Genomic DNA, 25426 nt, shown 5'->3' on the forward strand with positions numbered 1-25426 from the left:
TAAATATTTTGCTCCGGTTAAACAGATTTACTTTGTAATAAACGTCAATTAGATAATTAAATTAGGAGATTTGGTCGTATTTACATTTTATTAAAGAATTAAAAATTCTAATTTTATTGCTAATACAATTTGATTCGCTTATTAGCATATCTCATTAGAAAAAATTGAATCAGCAACATTAAGAGCGACAGCTTACAATATGAGTAAATGCACGCCACAAGCGTACTATATAAACAATGCGCTTAATTATATTAATATTTGTAATAAATAAAATAGAATATTCAATTAACTTAAAAGCAAACTCCGAGACAGTTGTCTGCTCGATAATGAAGCGTAACAAGCGACATGAGGTGTGTCAGGATTTGTTCTGCGCCACCGAATCAATTGTACCAATCCCACTTCTTGTAGTCTAGTTCTTTCTTCAACGCCTCCACAAGTGTATGCTTATTGTTACCGTTACGCATAAAGACGCGACGATTGCCGATTGATTGCAATTGACGGAAGTTATCGACCAGAGCGCCATCTTGAGTATCTTGCAGTTGACGGAAGCGTGCGATCTGTGGACACAGAAAAATGTTATATGCAAGAAGGGACAAGCTGTTGTAGTTCTTGCAAAAATTTACATACCTGCTTAGGTGAGATTGGTATCGGATCGGGATAGAGCACCCATGTAATGGCCTCCGAACAGGGTGGCGTTGTGAGTGAACCTGCAATGCATAAATAATCAATACACAAATTATATCATCATGCATCGACGAATAAGATAAAATATTTGTGTGTCTGGCTTTGGTACGCAAATTTAGCTCATTAGCTAAAATTAAATCATGTTACTTTGTATGCAAAGTACACCCATCCATCCTCATAACCGAAAGTAATAAAATCTTTTGACATCATTCTGCAGCCATTCCCACCTTCTTTTCGGTTAACAGCCACAAATTTGGCGGTCAATTTATATTCATTGTTGGCGCCATGTTTGGCACTTGTACATCTGTCGCCGGGCGCATATTTACACACCTCTTCACATATGTTTCTACAGGTTTGTATTGGACATTCTCTGCGTTACCGATTTCGATAATATCGCTGCGATGTTGTTTGCATATTGAATTCTGTTCAATTCCAGCTATTTTGCTATATTTTGCTAATTCTACGCTAATAATGGTAATAATTCTCGATATGTATGTATTTAAATGGCTTTGTGCGTGCTTTGGCGTGCCAACTGGATTGCAGCGCTGTTCAGTGTCGAATAAATTTCATTCAGACTTATGTAACATATTCAATATACGCTTGTAGTTGTTTGTATTTTGTGCGCACGCCAATTTAATCTGATTAAATAAATCTGATTGAATGAAGCTATTTGATAATGTTGAATGCATAACTGCGTACATTTTGATTTGCAAATATTTCAAAGGTATTTCAAGCAAACTTTCTTAATGAAATATTTAATTTCAGTTAGTTTAGGTAGTTTTCTCCACCTTTACATGTCCTCAGTCAGTGTTAGTGTTACTTTCATTATACCTTTTAGTAAATTTTGCACTTTATTGGAATTAAATTAAGCTAATGAATGTAATATGTATGCTCAACTGATTTTACTAGAATGATAAATATGAAAATTGTATTGAAAGACAGCCAATATTGTAAGGCAAACATTAAGGCGCGGCATTAAGGTGAACGTTATTTATGATATTATTGACATTGTTCGATGTCCTCTAACAAAGTGAGGTTAATGGGATTTATAAAGCTTCGTACCTAATATTCAAAACTTTTCTAAGAGTATAACTTAGAGATATAATTACAGTACAGGGTTTTATTTTTGAAGATTTATTTTATTGAATGTGTGGCCACTAAAGTATTTTGGAGCTAACCTATTATATGTATAGCTAGTGAACCAAAATGTATCAAACTTGACACAAAAAATTCCGTGTACGAAAATTTGAGAGTACAATTGCTTCCTCATTATCAAATAGGACAATACATAACTTTTTCTTTTCCATGCAGGAAGAATTTAGTCTTAATTATGATTGGTGTGAAGAAGATGAGCTGTCATGGAGCATCAACCGCGAACAGATCTTGAGAAGCCTTAAAACTGTTCATCCAAAAATATTGTTCCGAGAGCTTAAACTGATCAATTGTTAAGCGCAATTTGATGCGACCCTAGCGATACAATCTGGCAATTTACAACTTTATCTTAAAGTTTGACATTTTTGATACATACTTAGAAAGTTTTGACATACGAGAGCTATTTGTGCTGTTTGCAATAACTATTAAATCGAGAATATCTTCCCGCGATTATTTTTTGTAACTTAAGACATGGATTATCTCAAAAATTTTTGGCGATGAACCTTCATCAAAGACCAGTCTTCATGGATGGTATGGTGAATTCAATCGAGTTAGTAAATCACTCCAAGATGAATTTCTTGAAGGTCGTTCAAAATCAGTTGTTGCTCCGGAAACTATTAATTCTGTGCGCAATCTGATATTGCATGATCGTCAGGTGACCTATCGTGAGACTGAGACACCTATAGACTTCAGTGGGACTAGCATACCACACACAATTTTTCAATCGCTCAAAACAGGCTCGTGTCGATTGGTCGAGAGAAATGTTTATAAAATACGAAGACCGAAAACACATCTATGACATCATGATAGGTGTTGAATTGTGGATTTTAGAAGGTGAAAGCGAAAAGAAAAGTTTAAAAAAGAGCGAAACCAACCATTTATAACCCTTTATCAATTAATCAAAATTTTAAATAAAAATTAACTATAAGCGGAAGACGGAAATAATACTTCCAACTATAATGGTTGTTGCAATTTTTTTTTGTTATGGTTCGGTGCCTGTTTGAGGAAAAATTCAAAACCAAATGTCATCGAAATCATTTAGACGGCCATTTCCGACCAAAGGGAGAGAGGTGTTAAGCGGGACACACAAACACGTGATTAGTATCCTGCAAATACTCTTTGCGCGGAGAACTAATATTTAGGTAGATGCAGAAATCTCTTCTGGATAAGTAGGGTTTTAAGCTCCTTTAATATCCAAATAGAAGTTACGCTGGGGTCACGCTGTTTTCTGGCAGCTCGAGCTCACGATCTGCGGTGGGTGGTGTTTCGACACTAATGAAGCCATTCACTGGAAGTGTTATTAATTTTGACATCTCAACAGAAACTGCTTGGAGAAGAGTACATTATGTTCTTCAAACTATAGCATGCAAACCGCACAAAGGATGTGTTCGACGGCGTACATTAAGAGACCCTATGGTAGTTCGGAGTGCGGTGTTCTGACTTGTCTGTTTCGGCTGCATCCTATTAGAACCAGGAGTTTCTTTGTCATTACTCCAGGTTATACCGGCAAGCGACTGGAGGATCTTGTCGCGAGTCTGTAGTTAGGTAATGATCGCGGTCGAAAAGGAGTGAAGGGGCTTAGATTATCAAACGTAAAAAATGTTCAAAACATGGGAGACTATGTATGTATAACGTCATCGACAAAAATGTTGAGGTCTAGTTTGTATTTCTATGAATGGATGCGGTCGCTGTTTATCAGATTTATCAGAACAGGGTTTTAGGTAAAGAAACGAGGGAAGATAAGGAAAAAAACATTCACTTTAAAATAACTAATAAGAGAGATAATTTTAATTATACAATTATTTACGCTCTGGATTCGACAATAAATTTATTAAATTCTAAATTTTACTCACCTTTGTATGTATAGAATTTATCCACATCTACATTGGCTATCAACGATGACAATGCGAAGGTAATCGTCAAATTCATAGCGTCATTTGCTTCCGGTATCAAATGCAAGTGGCGACAAATCGCTGTCAGACCTTGACTATCATCTTCGTCTAACTGTAAACAACAAAAAGTGATAATCAAAATAGGCAATAGCAAATCTCTTTGGCAATAAACTCATAACAGCGTCACAAAAAGTCAGAATTGCACTTCCTTTGTCAAACTACTCAAACCGTTATGCATTCAATCAACTCACATTGAAAAAGAAACCCAGCACAGCCGCACCATCAGCGAACTCCAGCGCATCCGCAAGTGTTGCGTATTTCTTATTGCGATGCACAATATGCATTTCCATTGTGTAACGGATGTCGTTGATCACATGCTCAGCGCCTCGATTGTTCTTATCGCCCCAATGGAAGTGCACACCCTCCACTTCGAACTCACCTGGCAACTTACCGCCACGTACATATGGCATAAAGTCGCCATTTGCCTTCTCCTCCTCGGTCAGTTTAGGTATATTGATGGCGACTGCAGAGTAAAGTAAAATCAATGGTGATATTGAAAATTCTCGGAATATTTTTGAATAGAGTATGGAATTGCATCAAAAGAAGACTCTTTTGCATGTGAAGTGATTTGCTTTGAAGTATAACGCAGTGTTTGCATGCATGCGTACATATCATGTATTTGAAGCAGGGTAAAGCTAACGCTCTCTGTGCTTTAGTACAACTTTTTTTGTGATAAATTACTTTGAATTTAAACCAAGTGGTCTAATTCTTTAAACTGTTACGTTTTTAACTTGTTTTAACATTCTTGGGCTGAAAATATGTGGCCTAACTTTGAAATCAAAACCCTATCGATTCGGTAACGCCCAATAGCATTGTGTATTGATTTAAACCCGGATTTGTTTATAAGGGTCTTTCTTCGGACAACAACTCGTTATTTTTTGTCGAATAGTATGATCTAAAGAGTGATCCAAATAAAGGTACTTTTCTCAGTAGCCTTTTTTGACAGATAACGCTTGAGTCGTGTCAAGCTGTCATGCCATTTTTGTCAAGTAATATTTGGCCAGAACAACCGTACACCGATGGCTCGAAAATGTCGGAGGGAATCGGCGCAGGAATTGTGGGCCCACGCACTAGACTCTCCATACCCATGGCTGAGTTTCCGAGCATTTTCCAGGCAGAAGTTTATGCCATAAGCCGGTGTATAGAAATAAACCTCTATCGCAACTATCGCAATGAGCAAATAGCCATTCTCAACGACAGTCAAGCGGCGCTAAAGGCGATCTCCTCTTACGAGATCAAATCGTTTCTAGTGCAGGAGCGTAGGGATAGGCTGAATAGCCTTGCGGAAAGAAACCGCGGCAACGAACTGGCGGACGAGCTCGCTCGCTCCGTGGCCTCCATCAAGATGGTAGGACCCGAACCCTTTACGGGGGTGGGTCCCCACACCATAAAGGAGCTGCTCCGTAAAAAGGAAAGAGTAGGCAGGGAGGAGTATTGGCTACAGGCTCATGGTATGAGACACGCCAAGCTACTAATGGGAGGTTACAACTTGAAAAGGTTCAAAATTGTAATAAACCTCCCCAGGAACAAACTCAGGCTGCTAGTCGCATGGTACACTGGTCACTGCAAGCTAAACAGGCATCTGCATAGCATGGGCTTATCAGCTTGCGCCAGCTGCCGTTTCTGCGACATGGAGCCTGAAACCCCGGAGCATCTGCTGTTTGACTGCACAGCAGTCTGTAGACGCAGATCTAAGGCCCTTGGAGTATTGTTTCCGGATAGGGATCGCATTGCCTCACTACCGCCAGGAAGTCTACTGGACTTTATTAATGGGCTGGGTCTAGGCGAGTCAATGTGAGTAAGAAGAGGGCACAAAGACCAAAGGTCGCAGTACATTCATCATCATCATTCATTCATTACACCAAAACAAGCTTATGCATGAATTGAAGCCGCTCGACCTCCCAATCGACATCGCTTCACGCTATGGGCTCATGAAAAGTTTGAAGAAGATCCGACTTTTTCGAGCCAAAGTTTGTTCAGCGATGAGGCCAATTTCTGGCTCAATGGGTACGTAAACAAGCGCCACATTAGGAACGAAGAGCAATCTGAAGAAATGCAACAGCTGCCATTTCATCCAAAAAATACATCGACTTGGTGTGGTTTGTGGGTCGGTGGAATCAACGGTCCATATTTCTTCAAAAGCGAGGTCGGTGAGAACGTAGCCGTCAATTATCGTTTATCGTTATCGTGCCATTATAACTAACTATTTGATGCCTGAAATTGAAGCTCGTGATCTCGACGGCACGTGGTTTCAACAAAACGACGCCTATCAAATAAATCAATTCGCAATATAGGGTTCGTCCGCAAAGTAATAGGACGATTTAAAAAAAAATTATTGAAACAATCGTTAAAATTCTTTAAAAACTTTCGGAATAGGCTTCCTTTGCCTCGATGCAGCGCTGCCAGCGCGATTTCCAAGCATTGAAGGTGCCACGGAAGGCATTCTCCGGAATAGCCTTGAGGGCCGAGGTGCTGCAAGGAGACAAAAAAGTCCGGTCGGCCTCATCTCGGTTTTAGAGTGGCTGCGGAAGAGTTGGGATACCTGCTTTGATTAGGTAGCTGTTCACAAGATAGGCGGTGTGAGCCGTTACGTTGTCGTGGTGCAACTTCCAATCGGTGTTGTCTTGTCGGACCCGATTGACCCTTCATTTGAGTCTCTTGAGGACTTCCACTCAACGTGGCGTTCACGGTTTGTCCAGAAGGAACAAATTCATTTTGGACGATGCCTTTGGTATCAAAAAAGGCAATGAGCATCGTTTTCACTTTGGATTTGCTCGTTCGTTCGTCCGAAAACAGCGGCGGCAGAAGAAAATCAGTCCTAATACATTCCGGACAATCCTTGTATTTTAAGGCATTACTGCCTCTTGTACCTTTCCAAGTTAAGCATTTGTGTTGCTACGGTCACGAGACATCACAAGGTTGCTCAAACGAACTGGAAATTTTCAAGCTTGCTCTGTGTCAACGATGTTTTCCCCTATCAGGAAACAATATCAAAACTCGAAAGTTTTCCTTTGTAAACAAAAATAGCAGAGGAAACATCATTGTGAGACAAACAATTAAATAATTATTGGAAGTTTTACAGTGTTCTAGTTAGGTTTAGTACTCTGAAGCAAGTATGGAGATTTTTCTGCTTGAAGATCTCTCGGTCGCGCCAAAGCTTTTCAGCCCATATTGTTAACACGGTTAGATGAAGGATAAGCTAATTTAGTTAATTCCAATTAAAAAAAAGATAATAATAAGATTATATTACTCACCAGTATGACCATTGTTAACCATGACAAGTGGGTTTGGTAACAAATTGTGATAACCAATCATGTCTACAGCTGGCATATTCAATGGAATAGACTAAAATAGAAAAAATTAGTAGAGAAAATGTTAAGTTTTAATTCAGAAGATTGGCTGAGGTTTCAAGATTTCAATGCAATGCGAAATTATTGTTTAAGAGTTATATTCGTCTTATGAGCGTAAGCAGGACTTTGACGATATTTTCTATGCTGTGCCATAAGTCAACATTTTGCAAATATGGAATGAAGATGATAGGATCTTAGGCGAAATGTGTGAGTGACAAGTTTTAACTTTCAAAAATTTAAAGAGCTGAGATTAAAACTATTCTCACTTCTTATTATAAAATACATTTTCGATGGCAACTTCATAATACCCCCTCGTATAAGCCCTCCTCTTTATATGCGAAGAACTCGTACAGCCACTTTTCACAAGCCTCTTTGAGTTCAACTTCACACCAACAAGTGCGTTGGCCATGAACACGAACAGGTGATAATCACTTGGCGCTGTGTCCGGGCTATATGGTGGATGCGATAAAACCTCCCATCCGAGCTCCCGTCGCTTCTGACGAGTCATCAACGAAGTGTGTAGTCTGGCGTTGTCCTGGTGGAACACTGCACCCTTCCTGATAGCCAATTCTGGACTCTTCTGGTCGATCGCCTGCTACAAGAGATCCAGTTGTTCGCAATAGATGGTAGAATTAAGCGTTTGGCCATGTGGGAGCAGCTCATAGTGAATGATTCCCTTCCAGTCCCACCAAACACACAGCAAAACCCTCCTGGCCGTCAATCCCGGCTTGGCCACTGTTTAGGACGATTCATCGGCCTTCCACCACCGTTTTCGCTTGATATTGTTGTATGTGATCCATTTCTCGTCGCCAGTCACCATCCGCTTCAAAAATGTGTCGAGTTCGTTCCGTTTCAGCAGCATATCGCAGGCATTGATTCGGTCCAGAAGTTTTTATTTTGCGTCAAATCATGCGGCTCCCAAACATCAAGCGTTTATGTGTATCCAGCCTTCTGCAGATGGTTTAATATGGTTTGGTGACTAACTCCCATCTTCTGGAAGATGTCACGGGATGCCAAATCCCGGTCTAACTCGATGATTTCCATGATTTGATCAGTATTCGGCGTCACAGCTTTTCGGCGGCTGACTTATCGCTGGTGTCGTTTTCACCCGCTCTGAATCGTCGAAACCATTCCTCCGCAGTTCGAAGTGATAGAGTGTGATCCCCCAAAGCAATATTAATCTCACGTTTATCTAGCGGATTTGCCTTTAACGAACTTTAAAATAGCGCGAATTTTGGCGTTCGTGAGCTCCATGCTTTTACGTCTATAACTGTTGGACGCAATATCCAAACTAATCATGCATAGCGTCGTTTTGTAGCTTATGGCAAGACCTTTCAAACGATGTATAGTATTGCCAGATACGAGCTCTGTAGCGCTTTATACATAGCCGCAAAATTCAAAAAACAAAAAGGTGAAGGGGAGATATTTGACAACCTAATATTATGCGATTATATAAATCAAAGGAGTGAACTGATGATTCGAATGCTAAGGATTTCCCAGTTACGTTGTACTATATGTGTTTTATTGCAATACAGTTACCCCAATGATTAACACACTACTCATAAGACGAAAATAAATTTACAATATTCGAACCAAACTCTAAATTTTGCAAAGCTTCCATTGACAAATTATTCAGACTGTCTGTGGTATTTACTTTAGCCGAGTGCACTGCAATTGGTGATTGTGTCTTGCCCGCACAATGGCCATGATGACGCGCCCAACGCCGTTGATTCGGTTCCGAATAGCCAAAGCGGGAACCAGCGGTTGCTGAAATTGGATAAAAATAAAATTTATGGTTAAACACATAGAAATAATACAAATAATTCATTGAACATAAGCTTTTACAGCGCTTTGCCTCCCACGCAGCAGAGCCGAGAAAGCCAATTGGCAAAACATATTGCAGCATTCTCCTCCAAGTGGGTATATTCATAGTAAAATAAAATAATTTTGATATCGAAATTGAAAATTTTTTATAAACAATATTTGTTTTGATGTTGTGTATTTTGTATTTTTTTATGAACTTATGTATTTATTTGTTTTTCATGTCATTATTGAATATTTCGGTCATTGTTGTATTTGTCGATTATGTTTCAATTACACTAATCTACAACGCAATTTGATACCCTAACTATATTTTTGATCACGAAATTATTATTTTTTTTTAATTTGTAAAAGAAAAAAGGAAAGGGTCGAAGGTGTTTTTATGGCATTGTAATTACAATGACAATGATTGACAATGGTTAGTTGAAAACTGTTCTGACATTTGTGCATCAAAAGAACCTTATTTAGTTAATTTTTGATTTAAGTTGCATTGTTAAAAACTTGAAGCTTCCAACATGACGGTACCATTACTTTCATCAAGATAAAACCGTGGAAGTAGGTTTCATGATCATCATTTCAATGATACCGCATGGCTTCTTCACGAACTGAGCTTTCCAAAAAATGCTGATAAAGGCAGACTTATTTTTGATATCTCTGAGATAAGCTTCAACGCCATTTTACGACATAATGTTAATAAATACCCATCTCAGTGAAAGCTTGGATTAAATGTGTTTACAAAACCTTTACTGTCAAGATATTTTTACACCACTTCACATAAAGTAGGGACTCATGACGAACTTAGTACAAGCTGTGAACAAGGAAGGTTCGGGCTTTCAATATTTCTAAACACACTTTCATCGAATGAGTGGCACAGAATTGATGGAAAGAATTTAAGGTAGATCTGCAGTTGACGGATATTGCTTTTAAAGTTATGTCATCAAAGAGTTTGGGTAGCTTTGGTAAATGTACGTCGTTATTTTTTTTTTTTTGGAAATACCAAAGCAGAAAATTAGTAACAAATCATGCGTGTTATACTCTAAAAGTGAATTCTCGATGTTTACTATGTCTGGATTTATTGAACAAAGAAGTGCGATAATGCACCATCTCATACAGTATTGGTTTTTCGCCACATTTTCAACTAGCATCGTGCTGCAACCACCGCATTCGCCTGATTTTCCTTCGTGTAACTTGTGGCTATTCAGCGAATTCACATGACCACTCCGAGGACACCGTTTTGACTCAATTGAAGATATAAAATCTGAGTCGAAGAAAGCTCTGATGACCATCACGACGGATATTTTTTCCAAGTGCTATGATGACTGAAAAACTCATTGGCATAATTGTATAACAGCGGGATTGGATTACTTTGAAGGAGATGAAATGAACAAAATTCACCATTCAATTTGATCACAGTAGTATATTCATACATATGTATATATAAATGATCATGACGAGACGAGTTTTGTGTAACAAAAAAAATACTAGTTCGTAGAGGGGCGTAGTCGGTCCACTGCCACGCCCATAAAACGCCATTAAATTTGACTTGAAGACTTTATAGGAACAGTAGTAAAAATTGGATGATGGGCGTGGCACTGCCCACTTTTGCGTAAAACCTTATATCACGGAACCAGACCGACTAAATTTGGTACGTGGCACATGTAACAGTGCTAGCATTGTTAAAATCGGACTGCAATCACGCCTACTTCCCATATAACACAGTTTCAAATTTCATTTGATTCTTTTACTTTCCAGCACCCAAATTAAAAAGCAATTAATGTAACGAGATTAAAGTTTGTACGAATAATGTCTTTAAAGTCTGACCCACTCCACTGGATAAATAGCTGTTCTCTTTTTAGCCAAACACCAAATGTTTGAACAATTAAAAACTTTTCTGGTCCTTCTGCTCTTGAAGCCAGATCGTAGTCTATGCGTATTTAGAAATACATTTAATCAATTTTTAAACAAATTTTTTTACCTTCTGCTAGACTGATCAGTGGGTGCTTCTCAAAAAGGAGATCAAATTCTTTGTCCTCATTTTTAGTTGTCGCGTATTTCCTGCCTCTTCCTGGTTTATCCTTTAGTCAATTTGGGCAACTTTTTCGAGCATTTCGGCCGGAATAGCCCGAATTTCTTCGGAAATGTTGTCTTCCAAAGCTGGAATAGTTGCTGGCTTATTTCTGTAGACTTTAGACTTGACGTAGCCCCACAAAAAATAGTCTAAAGGCGTTAAATCGCATGATCTTGGTGGCCAACTTACGGTTCCATTTCTTGAGATGAATTGTTGTCCGAAGTTTTCCCTCAAAATGGCCATAGAATCGCGAGCTGTGTGGCATGTAGCGCCATCTTGTTGAAACCACATGTCAACCAAGTTCAGTTCTTCCATTTTTGGCAACAAAAAGTTTGTTAGCATCGAACGATAGCGATCGCCATTCACCGTAACGTTGCGTCCACAGCATCTTTGAAAAAATACGGTCCAATGATTCCACCAGCGTACAAACCACACCAAACAGTGCATTTTTCGGGATGCATGGGCAGTTCTTGAACGGCTTCTGGTTGCTCTTCACCCCAAATGCGGCAATTTTGCTTATTTACGTAGCCATTCAACCAGAAATGAGCCTCATCGCTGAACAAAACACGCGCGCGAAACACATTTCGAACCGAACACTGATTTGGTAATAAAATTCAATGATTTGCAAGCGTTGCTCGTTAGTAAGTCTATTCATGATGAAATGTCAAAGCATACTGAGCATCTTTCTCTTTGACACCATGTCTGAAATCCCACGTGATCTGTCAAATACTAATGCATGAAAATCCTAACCTCAAAAAAATCACCCGTTACATTTAATCAATTTTTAAACAAATTTTTTTACCTTCTGCTAGACTGATCAGTGGGTGCTTCTCAAAAAGGAGATCAAATTCTTTGTCCTCATTTTTAGTTGTCGCGTATTTCCTGCCTCTTCCTGGTTTATCCTTTAGTTCTCTATAACGGTCTGACCCCCTCTTTACAAATATACAAGTCGTATTTAAATACTTTGCAGTTTTTAATAGTCCATTTGGGACCTTTGCTTCGTTAGAAAGGCTGTTTCGAGACGCTTATCATACAGAGCATAAATTTTTCTTATTTCATATATAATTTTATGAAACTGATCGCAATTGAACATATATCAATTTGCAAAATAATAAAAACAATTTTCCGTGAATTAATCAAATTTACGAGTATATACAAATCTAGTATCATAAATCAAGGTTATGTTGACAGTTTTTTCTTAAATCTAGTCATAAAAGGAAAAATATCAAGAATTTTAATATTATGAACAAAGTCTTACTATTTTTTGCTTTTAGTAGTATATATGTATTTCGAAGAAAAAATTTTGTTTTTCAACTATTTTCATTATACATTTTTATATTTAAATGTTTAATCGTTTTGTATACAAGTCGGTTACAAGAAAGAAAATTTACATTTGATCACGCCGACTTTGAGCTATATTGAAATTAATTATTTAATAAAAAAAACTCACACGTTTAATATTTCGTGAATGCAAATCTATAAACAAATAAGGGATTTACTCAAACTGTCGTAATTCATAATTCAAACCGCTCTATTACATACTTTACATGTAATTTCGTTGTCAACGAAAAAACTGTTATAACTCCTTAATACACCAATATTGTCCATAGACACAGTTTGGAATTAAACAATAAATAAATCAGTAATCAAGGCATTAAAGAAATATTGATCACCGTCATCGATCACCTGTTGCTTACTTAAGTGTGTGTAAGTATGTATGTTTGATACAAATGCTAGGTACATATGTATACATACATACTATATATTTATGTATTTCAGCGCAAATTGAATCACGTGTACTAACAATATTTTTGTTTACTTTAAAGCTTTTCTACATATTCTTAACACTATGCTTCAGTTGTTGTTGTTATTGTTTGACAGCTATATCGGCAAACTGTTATCAGTTGACATTATTTTCAAAGCCAAACGTACGACAATTGATATGAAGAGTTATTTATTTAAGCAGCTGACACTTTCGTAACGTTTGTTCTTTATACAACACAGTGTTTCAAAAGTAAACTAGAAGCCTTTTATACTTTCTATATAGTATTTATAGTAGTATACTATAGTTACTACTGACCTTGATACGGCAAGTTAAAGTGTGTGAACGATAAAGTGATGGAAACGTCATTTTTAATATGGTGTTGGTATGAATGAACTTGTTCAAATCTATCTTAAATTGGAGCAACTTACATAGCCCCATAAACACTTTGATACTCGTATCATGTGCTTTTTTGACTTAAAAGCTTGTCGCTTTATATTACTGAATAAAATAAAGAGAACTGGAAAGAATTATTGTATGTTCTCGACAGAATGTTATTATCATATTTTCAAAGATAATATTTTTTAAACCAAACACTAATCTTATTAAAAAAACTCAACTATCACATTATCTGGTGCAACGACAGATGAAAATTTTTGTTTGCAACGGAACTGTTCGACCAGGTTCGGAGTTTTGACAACGTCGATCGCATAAACTCTATGTTTGCCAAATTTCGTCCAAATTTTTTACGAACCACAATTAAATAACCTTAAGTAAACGAAGTGCTTGTACGAACTAAATCACTTCCTCTCACTAGCGATATAATAAAAACAGTAAATCATCCCACGCCAGCCACTTCATTTTTATCACATTTGCAGATAGCCAACATTTCGTTTTTATTTCTTTCTCAGATTGCTTGTTTCTACATTCTTAAATGCAAACTGCCCGCCTTGTGACGCCGCCCGCGCATACTCATAGGAAATATTGATTATTTGCTTTTTGATGTTTTATTTTCTCCGCATATTGTCTGGTGCCACAAGTGTTTGTTTGCGGTGTTATACAATAGATGGGGATATAGCTCAGTGGTAGAGCATTCGACTGCAGATCGAGAGGTCCCCGGTTCAAACCCGGGTGTCCCCTTCTATTTTAGTGATTGGAGATTTTTTGATCACAAAGGTTTTTGGAAAAAATTTAAGAATTTTCAAAAAAATGCATTTATAAATATGCATAAATAATAATATCAAGTATACTGGCTTAAAGGTTTGTATTTAATTTATAAGTTTTATGTATTATATATACATACGGTGAAATTGTCCAATACTGGACACATCCTATAAACGCACAAATTCCATGAACACAAAGTTTGCTTTAATATTTTTTTACAAAACCAATTCTTATAACCGGACATGAAAACATTGAAATAACCGGACATAAGCGTACAAAATCTCCGAAAATGTGTAAAAAAATTGTACATCTTATAGTTCACGTTTTTTTACTTCTTATTAATTTGTAGAGTTGTCCGACAGTTTTTTTAAATCCGATACGCAAAATGGATCCAACATAATTTCCTTAACTACTTTGATACCTACATACATATTCAGATGTCTACTAGATAGATAACACAAGTTAAATGGAATTTTTCTTATGCCCAACCAACTGACCTTAAATCAATCAATCGGTATCTCAATAAAACTTGGATGCCAATAATATTACTGTATTAGAAAAATGTATATAAGTCCACTATATCTTGTCATAAATCTCGAGGAAAGTATGTGACTCGAATTAAAAGTCTTTAAATATCAGAGAGACACCGTTTAAGATAGTGCGACAAACCTAAGGACAAACATTACGACATTGGTTCGAGTATAGACGGCAAAAAGTGAGATTGCCTGATATTAAAGCGTACTATGTATGTATTTATTTACATATTCTTGTTAGAACTTATAGACAAAAATTTAAATAAATAAAAAAAGTAGCAACTTTTAATATAACAAGTAAGGAACGGCTAAGTCCGGGTGTAACCGAAGATATCATATCCAGGATGAAAGCGAAAAAAATACCGTCAGGTGTACAAGTTTTGTAAGTTAAAAGATCTATATTTTATCTATTGTACGATTTTATCCATTTTAGTCACAAAACACGCTCCTTCAATTTTATTAAAATAACTCGCAGCTTTGGCGATATATGCGATAGAAAATCAAATGGAAGTTCGAAAATGTTTCAATTAGGGATATAAGGGTGATTTTTTAAAAGCTTGATAACTTTTTAAAAAAAAAAAAAACGCATAAAATTTGCAAAATCTCATCGGTTCTTTATTTGAAACGTTAGATTGGTTCATGACATTTACTTTTTGAAGATAATTTCATTTAAATGTTGACTGCGGCTGCGTCTTAGGTGGTCCATTCGGAAAGTCCAATTTTGGGCAACTTTTTCGAGCATTTCGGCCGGAATAGCCCGAATTTCTTCGGAAATGTTGTCTTCGAAAGCTGGAATAGTTGCTGGCTTATTTCTGTAGACTTTAGACTTGACGTAGCCCCACAAAAAATAGTCTAAAGGCGTTAAATCGCATGATCTTGGTGGCCAACTTACGGGTCCATTTCTTGAGATGAATTGTTGTCCGAAGTTTTCCCTCAAAATGGCCATAGAATCGCGAGCTGTGTGGCATGTAGCGCCATCTTGTTGAAACCACATGTCAACCAAGTTCAGTTCTTCCATTTTTGGCAACAAAAAGTTTGTTAGCATCGAACGATAGCGATCGCCATTCACCGTAACGTTGCGTCCAACAGCATCTTTGAAAAAATACGGTCCAATGATTCCACCAGCGTACAAACCACACCAAACAGTGCATTTTTCGGGATGCATGGGCAGTTCTTGAACGGCTTCTGGTTGCTCTTCACCCCAAATGCGGCAATTTTGCTTATTTACGTAGCCATTCAACCAGAAATGAGCCTCATCGCTGAACAAAATTTGTCGATAAAAATACGCGAAACACATTTCGAACCGAACACTGATTTTGGTAATAAAATTCAATGATTTGCAAGCGTTGCTCGTTAGTAAGTCTATTCATGATGAAATGTCAAAGCATACTGAGCATCTTTCTCTTTGACACCATGTCTGAAATCCCACGTGATCTGTCAAATACTAATGCATGAAAATCCTAACCTCAAAAAAATCACCCACATAGGAGCTAAGAGATTAATCGCATTCAACTCATTTTTGACATACAGATATAATGTTATTAGAAAAGGATTATCTCTGGATTTCTATAATATATCTCTGAATTTCTATAATATATCTCAAAGATATTACTTATAAAAGTTGTCAATTGAACTGTTGATCGGTATATGAGGACTTGAATCGTTTTCTTCTACTGGACACTTCTTGGTCATATGGCTACTTTAAGCGCCATATTCAATCAGAGTTTTATCCCGATACATTCACTGGTGTTGAAAGTGAAAAAATCTGATAAAATTAACAATTTAGTTATATAAGTTAAGTAGGCGTGGTTGTAGTCCGATTTCGTTTGTTTTCGCACTGGAATATAGGAATGGCAAGGTAATATACCAAATTTGGATTATCGGACCACTACCACGGCCACAAAACGCCATAACTAAGCGCTAAATTAAGTTATAAAACTCTAATTTGGCATAAGCGATCGCAGTAGCAAGAAGCACCGGTAGTCAAAAAGTGGGTGTCGCCCCGCCCTCTAATTAATTTAAAGTACATATCTTCTAAACCACTAACGCTACAACAACCAAGCACTAATTTTATAAGAACTGCTATCGACAGTATGAAAATGAATGAAATCGGAAGATAAAACCCGCTTACTTACTTATAACGGTACTGTAGAAAACTACTAAAAGCGCAATAAATCATTAACTAAATCGCCAGAAACATTACATTTTACACCCAAGATGGTATGATATAGTCTTATTGAAGGCGATATGAAAATTGGAAGTTGGTCGTGGCACCGCCCACATATCTCGGGACCCGCTGAACCGATTTATGCTAAGTTTAATGGTCTATGGAATTCAGAGAAAATATTTTCCTAATAATAATATTTTTGTGTATCAAAAATAGATTGAATCGAGTCAATATTTCCCAGTGCCCCCATATACCTAATATTAGGATTTTAGATCTTCCGGTTAAATTTATACTGCAGACAGTTTTACTCATATCAGTGTATCTTTGTGCCTAAAATAGACACAATTGGACGAAAACTTTACATTAGGCTGACTTTGCTTCATATGATTGGTGATTACCTTAATGCAACCCAGGAAACATTTTTTTAGTATGTGGCAGATAATAGTTAATAGATAAAATCAAGTCGATATTACACCAACTCCCATATACGACATATAATGATTTTCATTTTCCTAACAAACCTTATGCCGAATATGTCGGTCAGAGTATAAGTTATATACATACATACATAGATTACACGTAGTCAAAAAAGTCTTTTCGTATTTTGTTAATAGATGTCTGCACTCACATATCTCCAGTGTTACCAATCATATTGTGTCATACCATACAGTGTTGGAAAGGTGAGTTTTTAAGATTCATTCAACCAAAAACAAATTAAATTCGGGGAAGTTGAAAAAAAGTTACAGCTGTTCAAAAAAGAGTGAAAATATTGAAGAAACTCGCTATACATATTTTGAAATTTTTGTATAAATAAGGTGCCACGCAAGCCACTAATGAAATTCCCGAAGTTTACAGAGACCATGCTGTATCAGTTCATCTAGCACAGCAATGGTTCGCTCGCTTCCGTTCTGGAAATTCTAATTTGAAAGATGCACCTCGCTTTGGTCGAGGCCGATGATGTAATGAAAAAGATTGACCAGGACTGTCACATAAGCAGCCTTGTCTGTGAAAGATTTAATAAACCAAATTAACATTTGGCGATTCTTTGCTGAACCGAAATGAAATCGAACCATTTCTAAGCGAATGGTAACAGGAGACGAATATATATATAACCCTATATCTATCTCGATTGCCATTAGGTGATATGTTCAACCGTTAGGTGAACAAAACTGTAATACTCTGTAGTAACTGATCGAGTACAATAAGTTGAAGTTTGATTAAAAATACGTAAAGACTTTTTCGACAACCCAATATAAAATTGATTGAATTCCGGTGCTCTGGTTGACGTTGTACATTTTAAGATATTTCCTTGCCCTTGATTATTGCAAGTTACAAGAGCATAATATGTTCGGTTGCACCCGACCTTAGCTCTTACTTACTCGTACTTGTGTTATATAATAAATGTTTGCTTGCAAAAATATATATTTACTTCAAAAGTTTGTCGAATTTTTTCGAGTTACATTTAAAATATTTGTATTCATATTCATGCAAACTTTCATAGTAATTGTTAGCAAAGCATTTCCCTCTTTTTCTCCATGACGTCACGAATCCATAAGTAACTGAATGAAAGTGTCGCGACCGCTAGTTTACAATATGTTAGCCTATATATATAATATTTTATGTTCACTGCTCATATTAAAAGAAGCATTTAACAAATCGAAAACTATTAAAATATAGTGAAACAAACAACTTGTTAATTACGTAACAATTAGCAATCGAATGCGAAAATTTAATTTGTTTTTTTCAGTCACAGAGAATTAAAAGTGTAAATTTGCTTGTAAAATATTTAATTTATATACGTACACATGACTGACATATCTACTAATATCAGATAAACTAAGACCAGTTCCGCGCGTGCGATTTGTATTTCTTATCTCTTGAGCACGGCCGCGCTGTAGATTACATGAAATTATATTTTGTTCCACTTATTAATAAAATCATTACATAAAAGTCGCTATCTTTATATTTATAATAGTGCAATATTTTAGATAATCAGAAGAAAACACAAATATTACATCGAGCTGTCTGAACTGCTGTCTCTGACAAACTAAAGCCAATCATGCTGATATCGCTTGAAAGAATCGCTAGTGTGACGTCAGCTAAACAATTATTCATCAATGACAATGCTATAAGAACAAACATAATAATAATAATGGTGGCCGTAATATAATCTGCTTTCATTTGAAAAAACAAAAAATCAAATATCGTATATTATATTGTCAATTTCAAATATAAACAGAAAGATAAACTGTAATTATTCAACTACTCTGCAGCAGCAGCAAACACCTGACTGATAAGATAAATATTTGCGACACAAGCGAAGATTTTTGCACGAATTGTACATTTTGCAATGTCATGACATAAATACTATTTTTGGCATTTTTGAAGTGATTACAATTACTTACAAAAATTTCAACAGTTAGCACGTTTTCCCATGACGTTTAGCGGATATTTTAAAAGAAATTGTTTTTTTATAGTTTTGTATATCTGTATTATGTAGTAAGCGTGTAAAAACCATCGCATCGTTAAAATGCATTTTTTAAGCTAAATCAAGAATTTGTTTTCAGAATATATACAAAACCACCACTATTCTAGAACTCTTTATTATAGAGAAACAAATAAGTAGAGAAATAAATTATTCTATTATGTATAGAGAAACAAGAAATTAGTAAGAAAGACTGAATTCGGGTGCAACCGAACATTTATACTCTTGCAACTTCCAAGAATCAAAGCCAGGGAAATACCTTAAGGTGTAAAACGTCAACCAGAGTATCGGGATCTAAGCTAATTTATATATACCATAGCTTATACACTGATCGACATATTCGGCATAAGGTTCGTTGGAAATACGAAAATCATTATATATTGGCATGCTCATCGACCAATTATTACATTGGCTCCCATTAAGCCTTTTCATACCATCTCGATAGTTAATTTTAACGTCTCTGATTTAAAAATCAAAATTTTATCTACAGGGAGACAGTCACCCGGATTTCAACTCGTCTAGTCATCTCGTATCCCTTATATACAAGTCCAAAGTAAACAGGACTTTTTGAATCTAGCGCCCCCTGGTGGCGCCATCTATATGTCGACTGGTGCGTTAGAATCTGCTACTTTTTATCGATTCTTCAGTGAAAATTTCATTAGATGTCATTTATTGGAAGTGAAGTTATTGCGTTTTAAGTGTCAGTATGTTTGTCTTATCGGTGCGAAAATGAGCTTCGAACAAAGAGAACATCAAAATTTTGTTTTAAAATTGGTAAAACTTTTACCAAAACGTTTCAATGATGAAACAAGTTTATGGCGATGATCCCGTAGCAGAGTGCACGGAGTGGTTTCAACATTATCAAAGTGGTCGTGAGGACATAAATGACGATCAGCATGGTCCAATCAAAATCCGTGATCAACGGAAATTCCATCGAAACTGTGCGTGAATTCATCAAAAATCAGCCGAAATCATCATTGAAATTCATGCAAATGGAATTTAACATCTCCAAAACATCGATTTATCGCATTTTAATCGAACATTTGGGCTTACAAAAGGTGTGTGCATGGTTTGTTTCGCACAAATTGACTGACGACCAAACATTGCTCAGAATCCAACATTCGAAGGATATTATTTGACCAAAAATCACATTTTAACCATCAACCACTCCTCATATTGATATGGCACCATGTGACTTCTTCCTTTTCGGAAAAATGCATTTATGTACCTATGAAATTCCTTGCGTTATGCAAACGTAGATGCCATTCAAAAGACTTGCACCGGCATACTGGCGGCCATACCGGCCAACGAGCTAAAACACTCGTTCGACATGCTTTTGGACCGTGCAAAAAGCTGTATTGAAGCGGAAGGAGACTATTTTGAATAAAATAAATTGATTTTGCCGAAAAAAACCCATTTTTTGCTAAGTCCTGTTTACTTTGGAACGCAACTTGTATGCTCATATGTATATAACCCTATATCTATTTCGCTTAGTTTAGGTGAACTAAACTCTGGTTACAAGAGTATAAAAATGAGAAAGCCACTTATTAAATATATCAAGATCAACTGAGGTATAATAAAGAGGAAATTAATTGCACACTCCCAAAAGTAGGTACTCTGACTCTGACGTAATTTCACTGTTATTTAACATTACTATTTAGTACCTCATTTCGCTAGATAATTCTCAAATCAATACGAAGCATATGTATGTTAGCGATTTAGTATACTATGTGTTAATTAATTTTTAACTAAATTGTATTTCAAAAGCTCCAGAAAACATTATATTATAGGAATATAATAATAATAAGAACTCATTCCACGAAGAACATATTTCTTCTCATATAAATATATTCTAAGCAAATTTATAAATTCCACAATATTATTAATATCCACTGGCTTAATTCCACTTTTGTTTACATTTCTCAATTGTGCTGAGTGTATACTCTTTCTGCCATTATTAGTTCTAACAAATTGACAATTTTAAGATTTCATTGATGCCTACTTGAAGTGTGTCTTATTAAAATTCCTTAAACATGTAAACTTTGCAATTTATGTAATGTTGACAGCGGCGTTTCAGAAATGTCACATTTGACTGAAATTTGTTGTATGGCAAAAATGCACACCGTGAGCATATTAAATGAATTTGAATTGTTTCCAAGTGAGGCCAATTAAAAGTGTGTTAAAAATTAATATAATAATTGCAATGCAACTTTTGTATTGTTTTCATTTAAAATATATGGTATGAAGGATTAGAAAATCACATACGACATATATACTATCAATTTTGGCCCGTACTGTTTGTATTAGAAATATTCTCTGTTTTTAAGGGAAGAGTTGCAGAAGGGTTCTGGGCAGTCCATAAAGTGTAGTAATGCAGTGAAGGTCATGAAGTTATCGAAAATTTACTTTATCCGAGTCGTCCATCCACCATTGTTAAGGAGTTACAAGGGTTTCCTTAAGCAAAATATGGAACATTTTAAATATTCTTTTTCGCATAAAAAAATTAGATATTATATTTAAACTTCCTATTTTTCCAAAGATTCATATTTTACAAAAAAATTGTAAAAATTTCAAATGAAAATATTTAAACTTCGCCAATAAGATGCCATTTTCAGCAAGCTCTTGGAAATAGCTTCCTCTGCGTTAACTGCAAACCTTCTTACAGGATCAAATGAATAAAAAAAATACGTCTTTTAATTAACACCACAAACTTGACATTGGACAAAGGAAAATTTTGTTTTTCGGCAGACCTTTTTGAGTGTTATAGAATAAAAGTAAACTATAAAAAATAGATATTTTGAAACCGTGTAATCAACATGGGTCCCCTTAATGATGCTAACATCGGAAAAGTTGAAAATAGTTCTAGAAAATCGTGGTGTTAGCATCAGAGCCATAATAGAGGATCTCATAAGAGATTTACAGGGTTTGTTCAGAAAGAAATTGGACTGATTTTCTTCCGCCGCGACTGTACGTCGAAGCGTGCGCTCACCGACTGGATTCGATAGAGGGCATTCCTTGCTAATGAACGAGCGGCAGGTCAGTTGTCTCCGAGCAACTGGAGAGTCAGGGCAAACATTTTCGCGCGACATGCTTCTGTGAGTGGTGCAAGCCATAAATGCAGCGTTCATTAGAGCAGAGTTCAGAGTTCATTAGAGCAGTTTGATGTGATCAAGCAGGCTTACCCAGATATTGCTTTAGCAAGAAGTGGTGTGTTTAGGTGGTACCATCATCGACAAACATCAACAAAGTGACTCGTGTGCGCAAAGTTTTGAACTCAGATCGTCGACAAAGTACTCGTTTAGTTGCCGTCAACGACAAGTTTTAGGTGGAAGTCCTCATGAGACTTAAACGAAGTGTCAATCGAGTCCGACAAGACATCGCAGCCGAAGGAAATTGCACAACGACAATGCCCCGGTTCACACCGCCTTTCTTGTGAACAGCTACTTAACCAAGGTCGGCATCCCAACGCTTCCGCCCCCGTCCAACAGCCTAAATGTAGCCCGGACATTTTTATTTCCTAGCCTGAAAAAACCGATGAAAATCAAACTTTTTGAGACGACAGACGGCATCCAAGCAGCATGCATCTCGACTCTCAAGGCTATTCTGGATAATCTTCCGTGACGCCTTCAATGCTTGAAAATCGCGCTGGTAGCGCCACATCGAACCAGAAAGAGTCTATTTTGAAGGTTTTTTTAAAGAATTGTAACAATTACTTCAATTCATTTTTTTAAATCGACACAGTCCTATTACTTTCCGGATAAACCGTGTATGAATTGACTCAACACATTGGGTCTGATGCGATGATCAGTGTTAGACTCGTACCTAAAGATCTCAATATTTTGCAAAAATGACTTCGATTCGAGATCGATGCTTGGCACGTAGCCAAAGACCATTTGACAAAAGGTCGGTCTATGATTATGACGTCAAAACTGTGACACATTGCAGACGCTCCAAAAAGTAAAAAAAAAAAAAAATGCCGAAAGCACTGTATACCGTCCAGACGATGATTGTAACAAATGTATGGAGGATTGAGTTAATCGTGGACATACTTGTACATATGTACATTCATACTTATATTTGCTTAAAAGAAGCTTATTTTGAAAGTGATAATAAAATTTCATTTAAAATTCATAAAAATTTAGTTGTGTTTTTGTATGTCCGGGTCAAAATTTACCCGATTTGATTTTGGTAAATAGACCAATAAAAACTTTAAATGGAAAATAGGTCCTTAAAAAGGCAGAAAGTCCGAAAATAATATACATATAATTTTAGTTTTTATCTTAAAATTTTTTCTAAAAAACAATAAAAATCTCAGTTTACCGATATTAGTCTGCAAAGTTAAAGTATTTTATTTAGATTTTCGTAATTGTTCTTAATATTGATTAAAGTAAGAAAAGTGTTTCATAAAACTAACTTCGAAAAACGTAGAAATTAATTGGTTATTCATAAACCATAAACATTCGGTTCAATATCCTGACGAGTATTGTACAGTGTAATGACATAAAATTTAAATAAATAATTATTTGGCTTTTTTTCTTTACTTCAAGAACACTATTACATATTAATATTATTTACCATTATCATTAATTTTTTCGCTATGAAATTGATCCTTTCATATTATCCCGAAATTATGCTATTATAAAATATGTTTGTCAAAATTTTCATGTTACATTTCAAAACCAAATCATATACAGTTCCTTTTTACTATTTCTTCCGATATTACGATCACTATAAAAGCATACAACACAAATAGTTACGACATAAGCAAATCACGTGGTGCATCCAATCAACTTTTATACACAAATTTGTGCAATCAATGCAAACTTCATTTGCCGCTACAAAATATACACTTCTGCTCAAAATACACAAAATAAAAAACATTTACACACTTATCTACGCATGCCGATTTACATTTCCGAATTGCTTACAATTTATTGTGCAACAAAAATAAACCATTTACCTTGGTAAAGCACACAAAATGTAGCTAAGAGCAAAAGCACTTTCATTTTTATTTCGTTCAAATAACACCGTTACACTGCAGTTGAGCTAATTGTGAATGTCACTGTGCGAAATCTTGTGACAAACTGATCGTCGCGCGTGAAAGTGATCAATAGTAACACCCAAACGACGGTTAGCACAGAGCAAGGCACATAACTACAAATATTGGTAAGACAATATGTATACAGTTATGTAGGATGTAAGTGTGAAACAGCAGTCCCGGAGTAACAGCACCACACCGGAGGGTGACAACTTCGCAACTGAAGTCACTTCGACTGCCCGACTGATCGAGAAAACGCACAGGTTGTCAAATGCAAAGTTCTAGCAGAGCAGCGTCCACCTCCTATTTGCTCCCACCTGCTGTCGTATGTGTTTACTCAAGTAGTGTGTGAGTGTGTATGTAGGCATGAAACTTCCAGCAAACGGAAGCAACAATAGAAACAAAGACAGCACAATTATGCGGCCAAGCCGCCTATAGAATGGCCAACAATCGGCCGACCGGTCTACATACCAACACATGCACACTATCGATGTAGCGAGTAATCAATCGCCTACCTGCCGAACAGCCGAATTATCTAGCCGTTGTCGCTGCAGAGGTGAACTGCCAATGGAACCCCGTAAAATCTATTTAATGCGGACACTTAGCAGGACGACACGATCGGCGTCATTAAGTTAGTGTTACAGTAAATAGTTAAGTCTGTTGAGTTTGAAAACTCAAATATACGATATTTACACATACACACACGTACACGCAAACCCACTCGGCCACTTATCACACTCGTATTTATTTAATTTGCACAAGCTAAAAGTGATCAAACAAAATTTATTACAAAATAATACAATAATTTCATTGCCGCGTTGGTGAAAAGAGAGGTGAGAGGGTGTAACGAAATGGTTGGCAAGAATTGGATTGTCGTCGATCAGTGTCGGGCCGGCAAGTTAACCTATATTTGTTATTTTTTCAATTACTTGTACATACTTATGTACATATATGGAGACCTATTTATCAATCGGTTTGTCTCCATACTTAATGGAGTGCGAATTCGATATATGTATCTACATACATACATACGATTCATATGGTATATAGCTAAAAATTTTGCACTCGATTTAAACGTGAATTAGTGCGATTTAGGCCATCAATATATCACGAAACATATAATACAATACATACAAGTATGTGTACCCAGCAGTGAATGTATGAAGTTCCATATGAACCAATTCGAAGCCGCTAAACAAATATGTATTGTGTTCGCATTGGTGTATACAAAGCATACGAAATGACCATCC

General features: G+C 36.3%; 1 protein-coding gene and 1 non-coding gene across 3 annotated transcripts; one reads left to right on the plus strand and one right to left on the minus strand.

The window, feature by feature from the left end:
- Nucleotides 1–56: 56 nt before the first annotated feature.
- On the minus strand, nt 57–24417 carry LOC105234179 (carbonic anhydrase 2). 2 transcript variants are annotated; one of them, XM_049448380.1, is made up of 7 exons: nt 24099–24417; nt 8793–8905; nt 7043–7133; nt 3980–4251; nt 3690–3840; nt 628–707; nt 57–557 (listed from the first exon to the last, which is right to left on the minus strand). In XM_049448380.1, the coding sequence occupies exons 1-7, from the start codon at nt 24142–24144 to the stop codon at nt 381–383; spliced, it is 930 nt and encodes a 309-aa protein (XP_049304337.1). In that variant the 5' UTR covers nt 24145–24417; the 3' UTR covers nt 57–380. The 2 variants fall into 2 exon arrangements, with proteins under 2 accessions (XP_049304337.1, XP_049304336.1); XM_049448379.1 differs by lacking the exon at nt 24099–24417 and adding an exon at nt 8984–9133.
- Nucleotides 13858–13929, plus strand: Trnac-gca (transfer RNA cysteine (anticodon GCA)). Its single transcript has one exon. It is a non-coding gene; the product is annotated as a tRNA-Cys (tRNA).
- Nucleotides 24418–25426: the final 1009 nt, after the last annotated feature.

Source organism: Bactrocera dorsalis, chromosome 2 (genome assembly GCF_023373825.1).
Source record: "Bactrocera dorsalis isolate Fly_Bdor chromosome 2, ASM2337382v1, whole genome shotgun sequence".
Taxonomy (NCBI): Eukaryota; Metazoa; Arthropoda; class Insecta; order Diptera; family Tephritidae; genus Bactrocera; species Bactrocera dorsalis.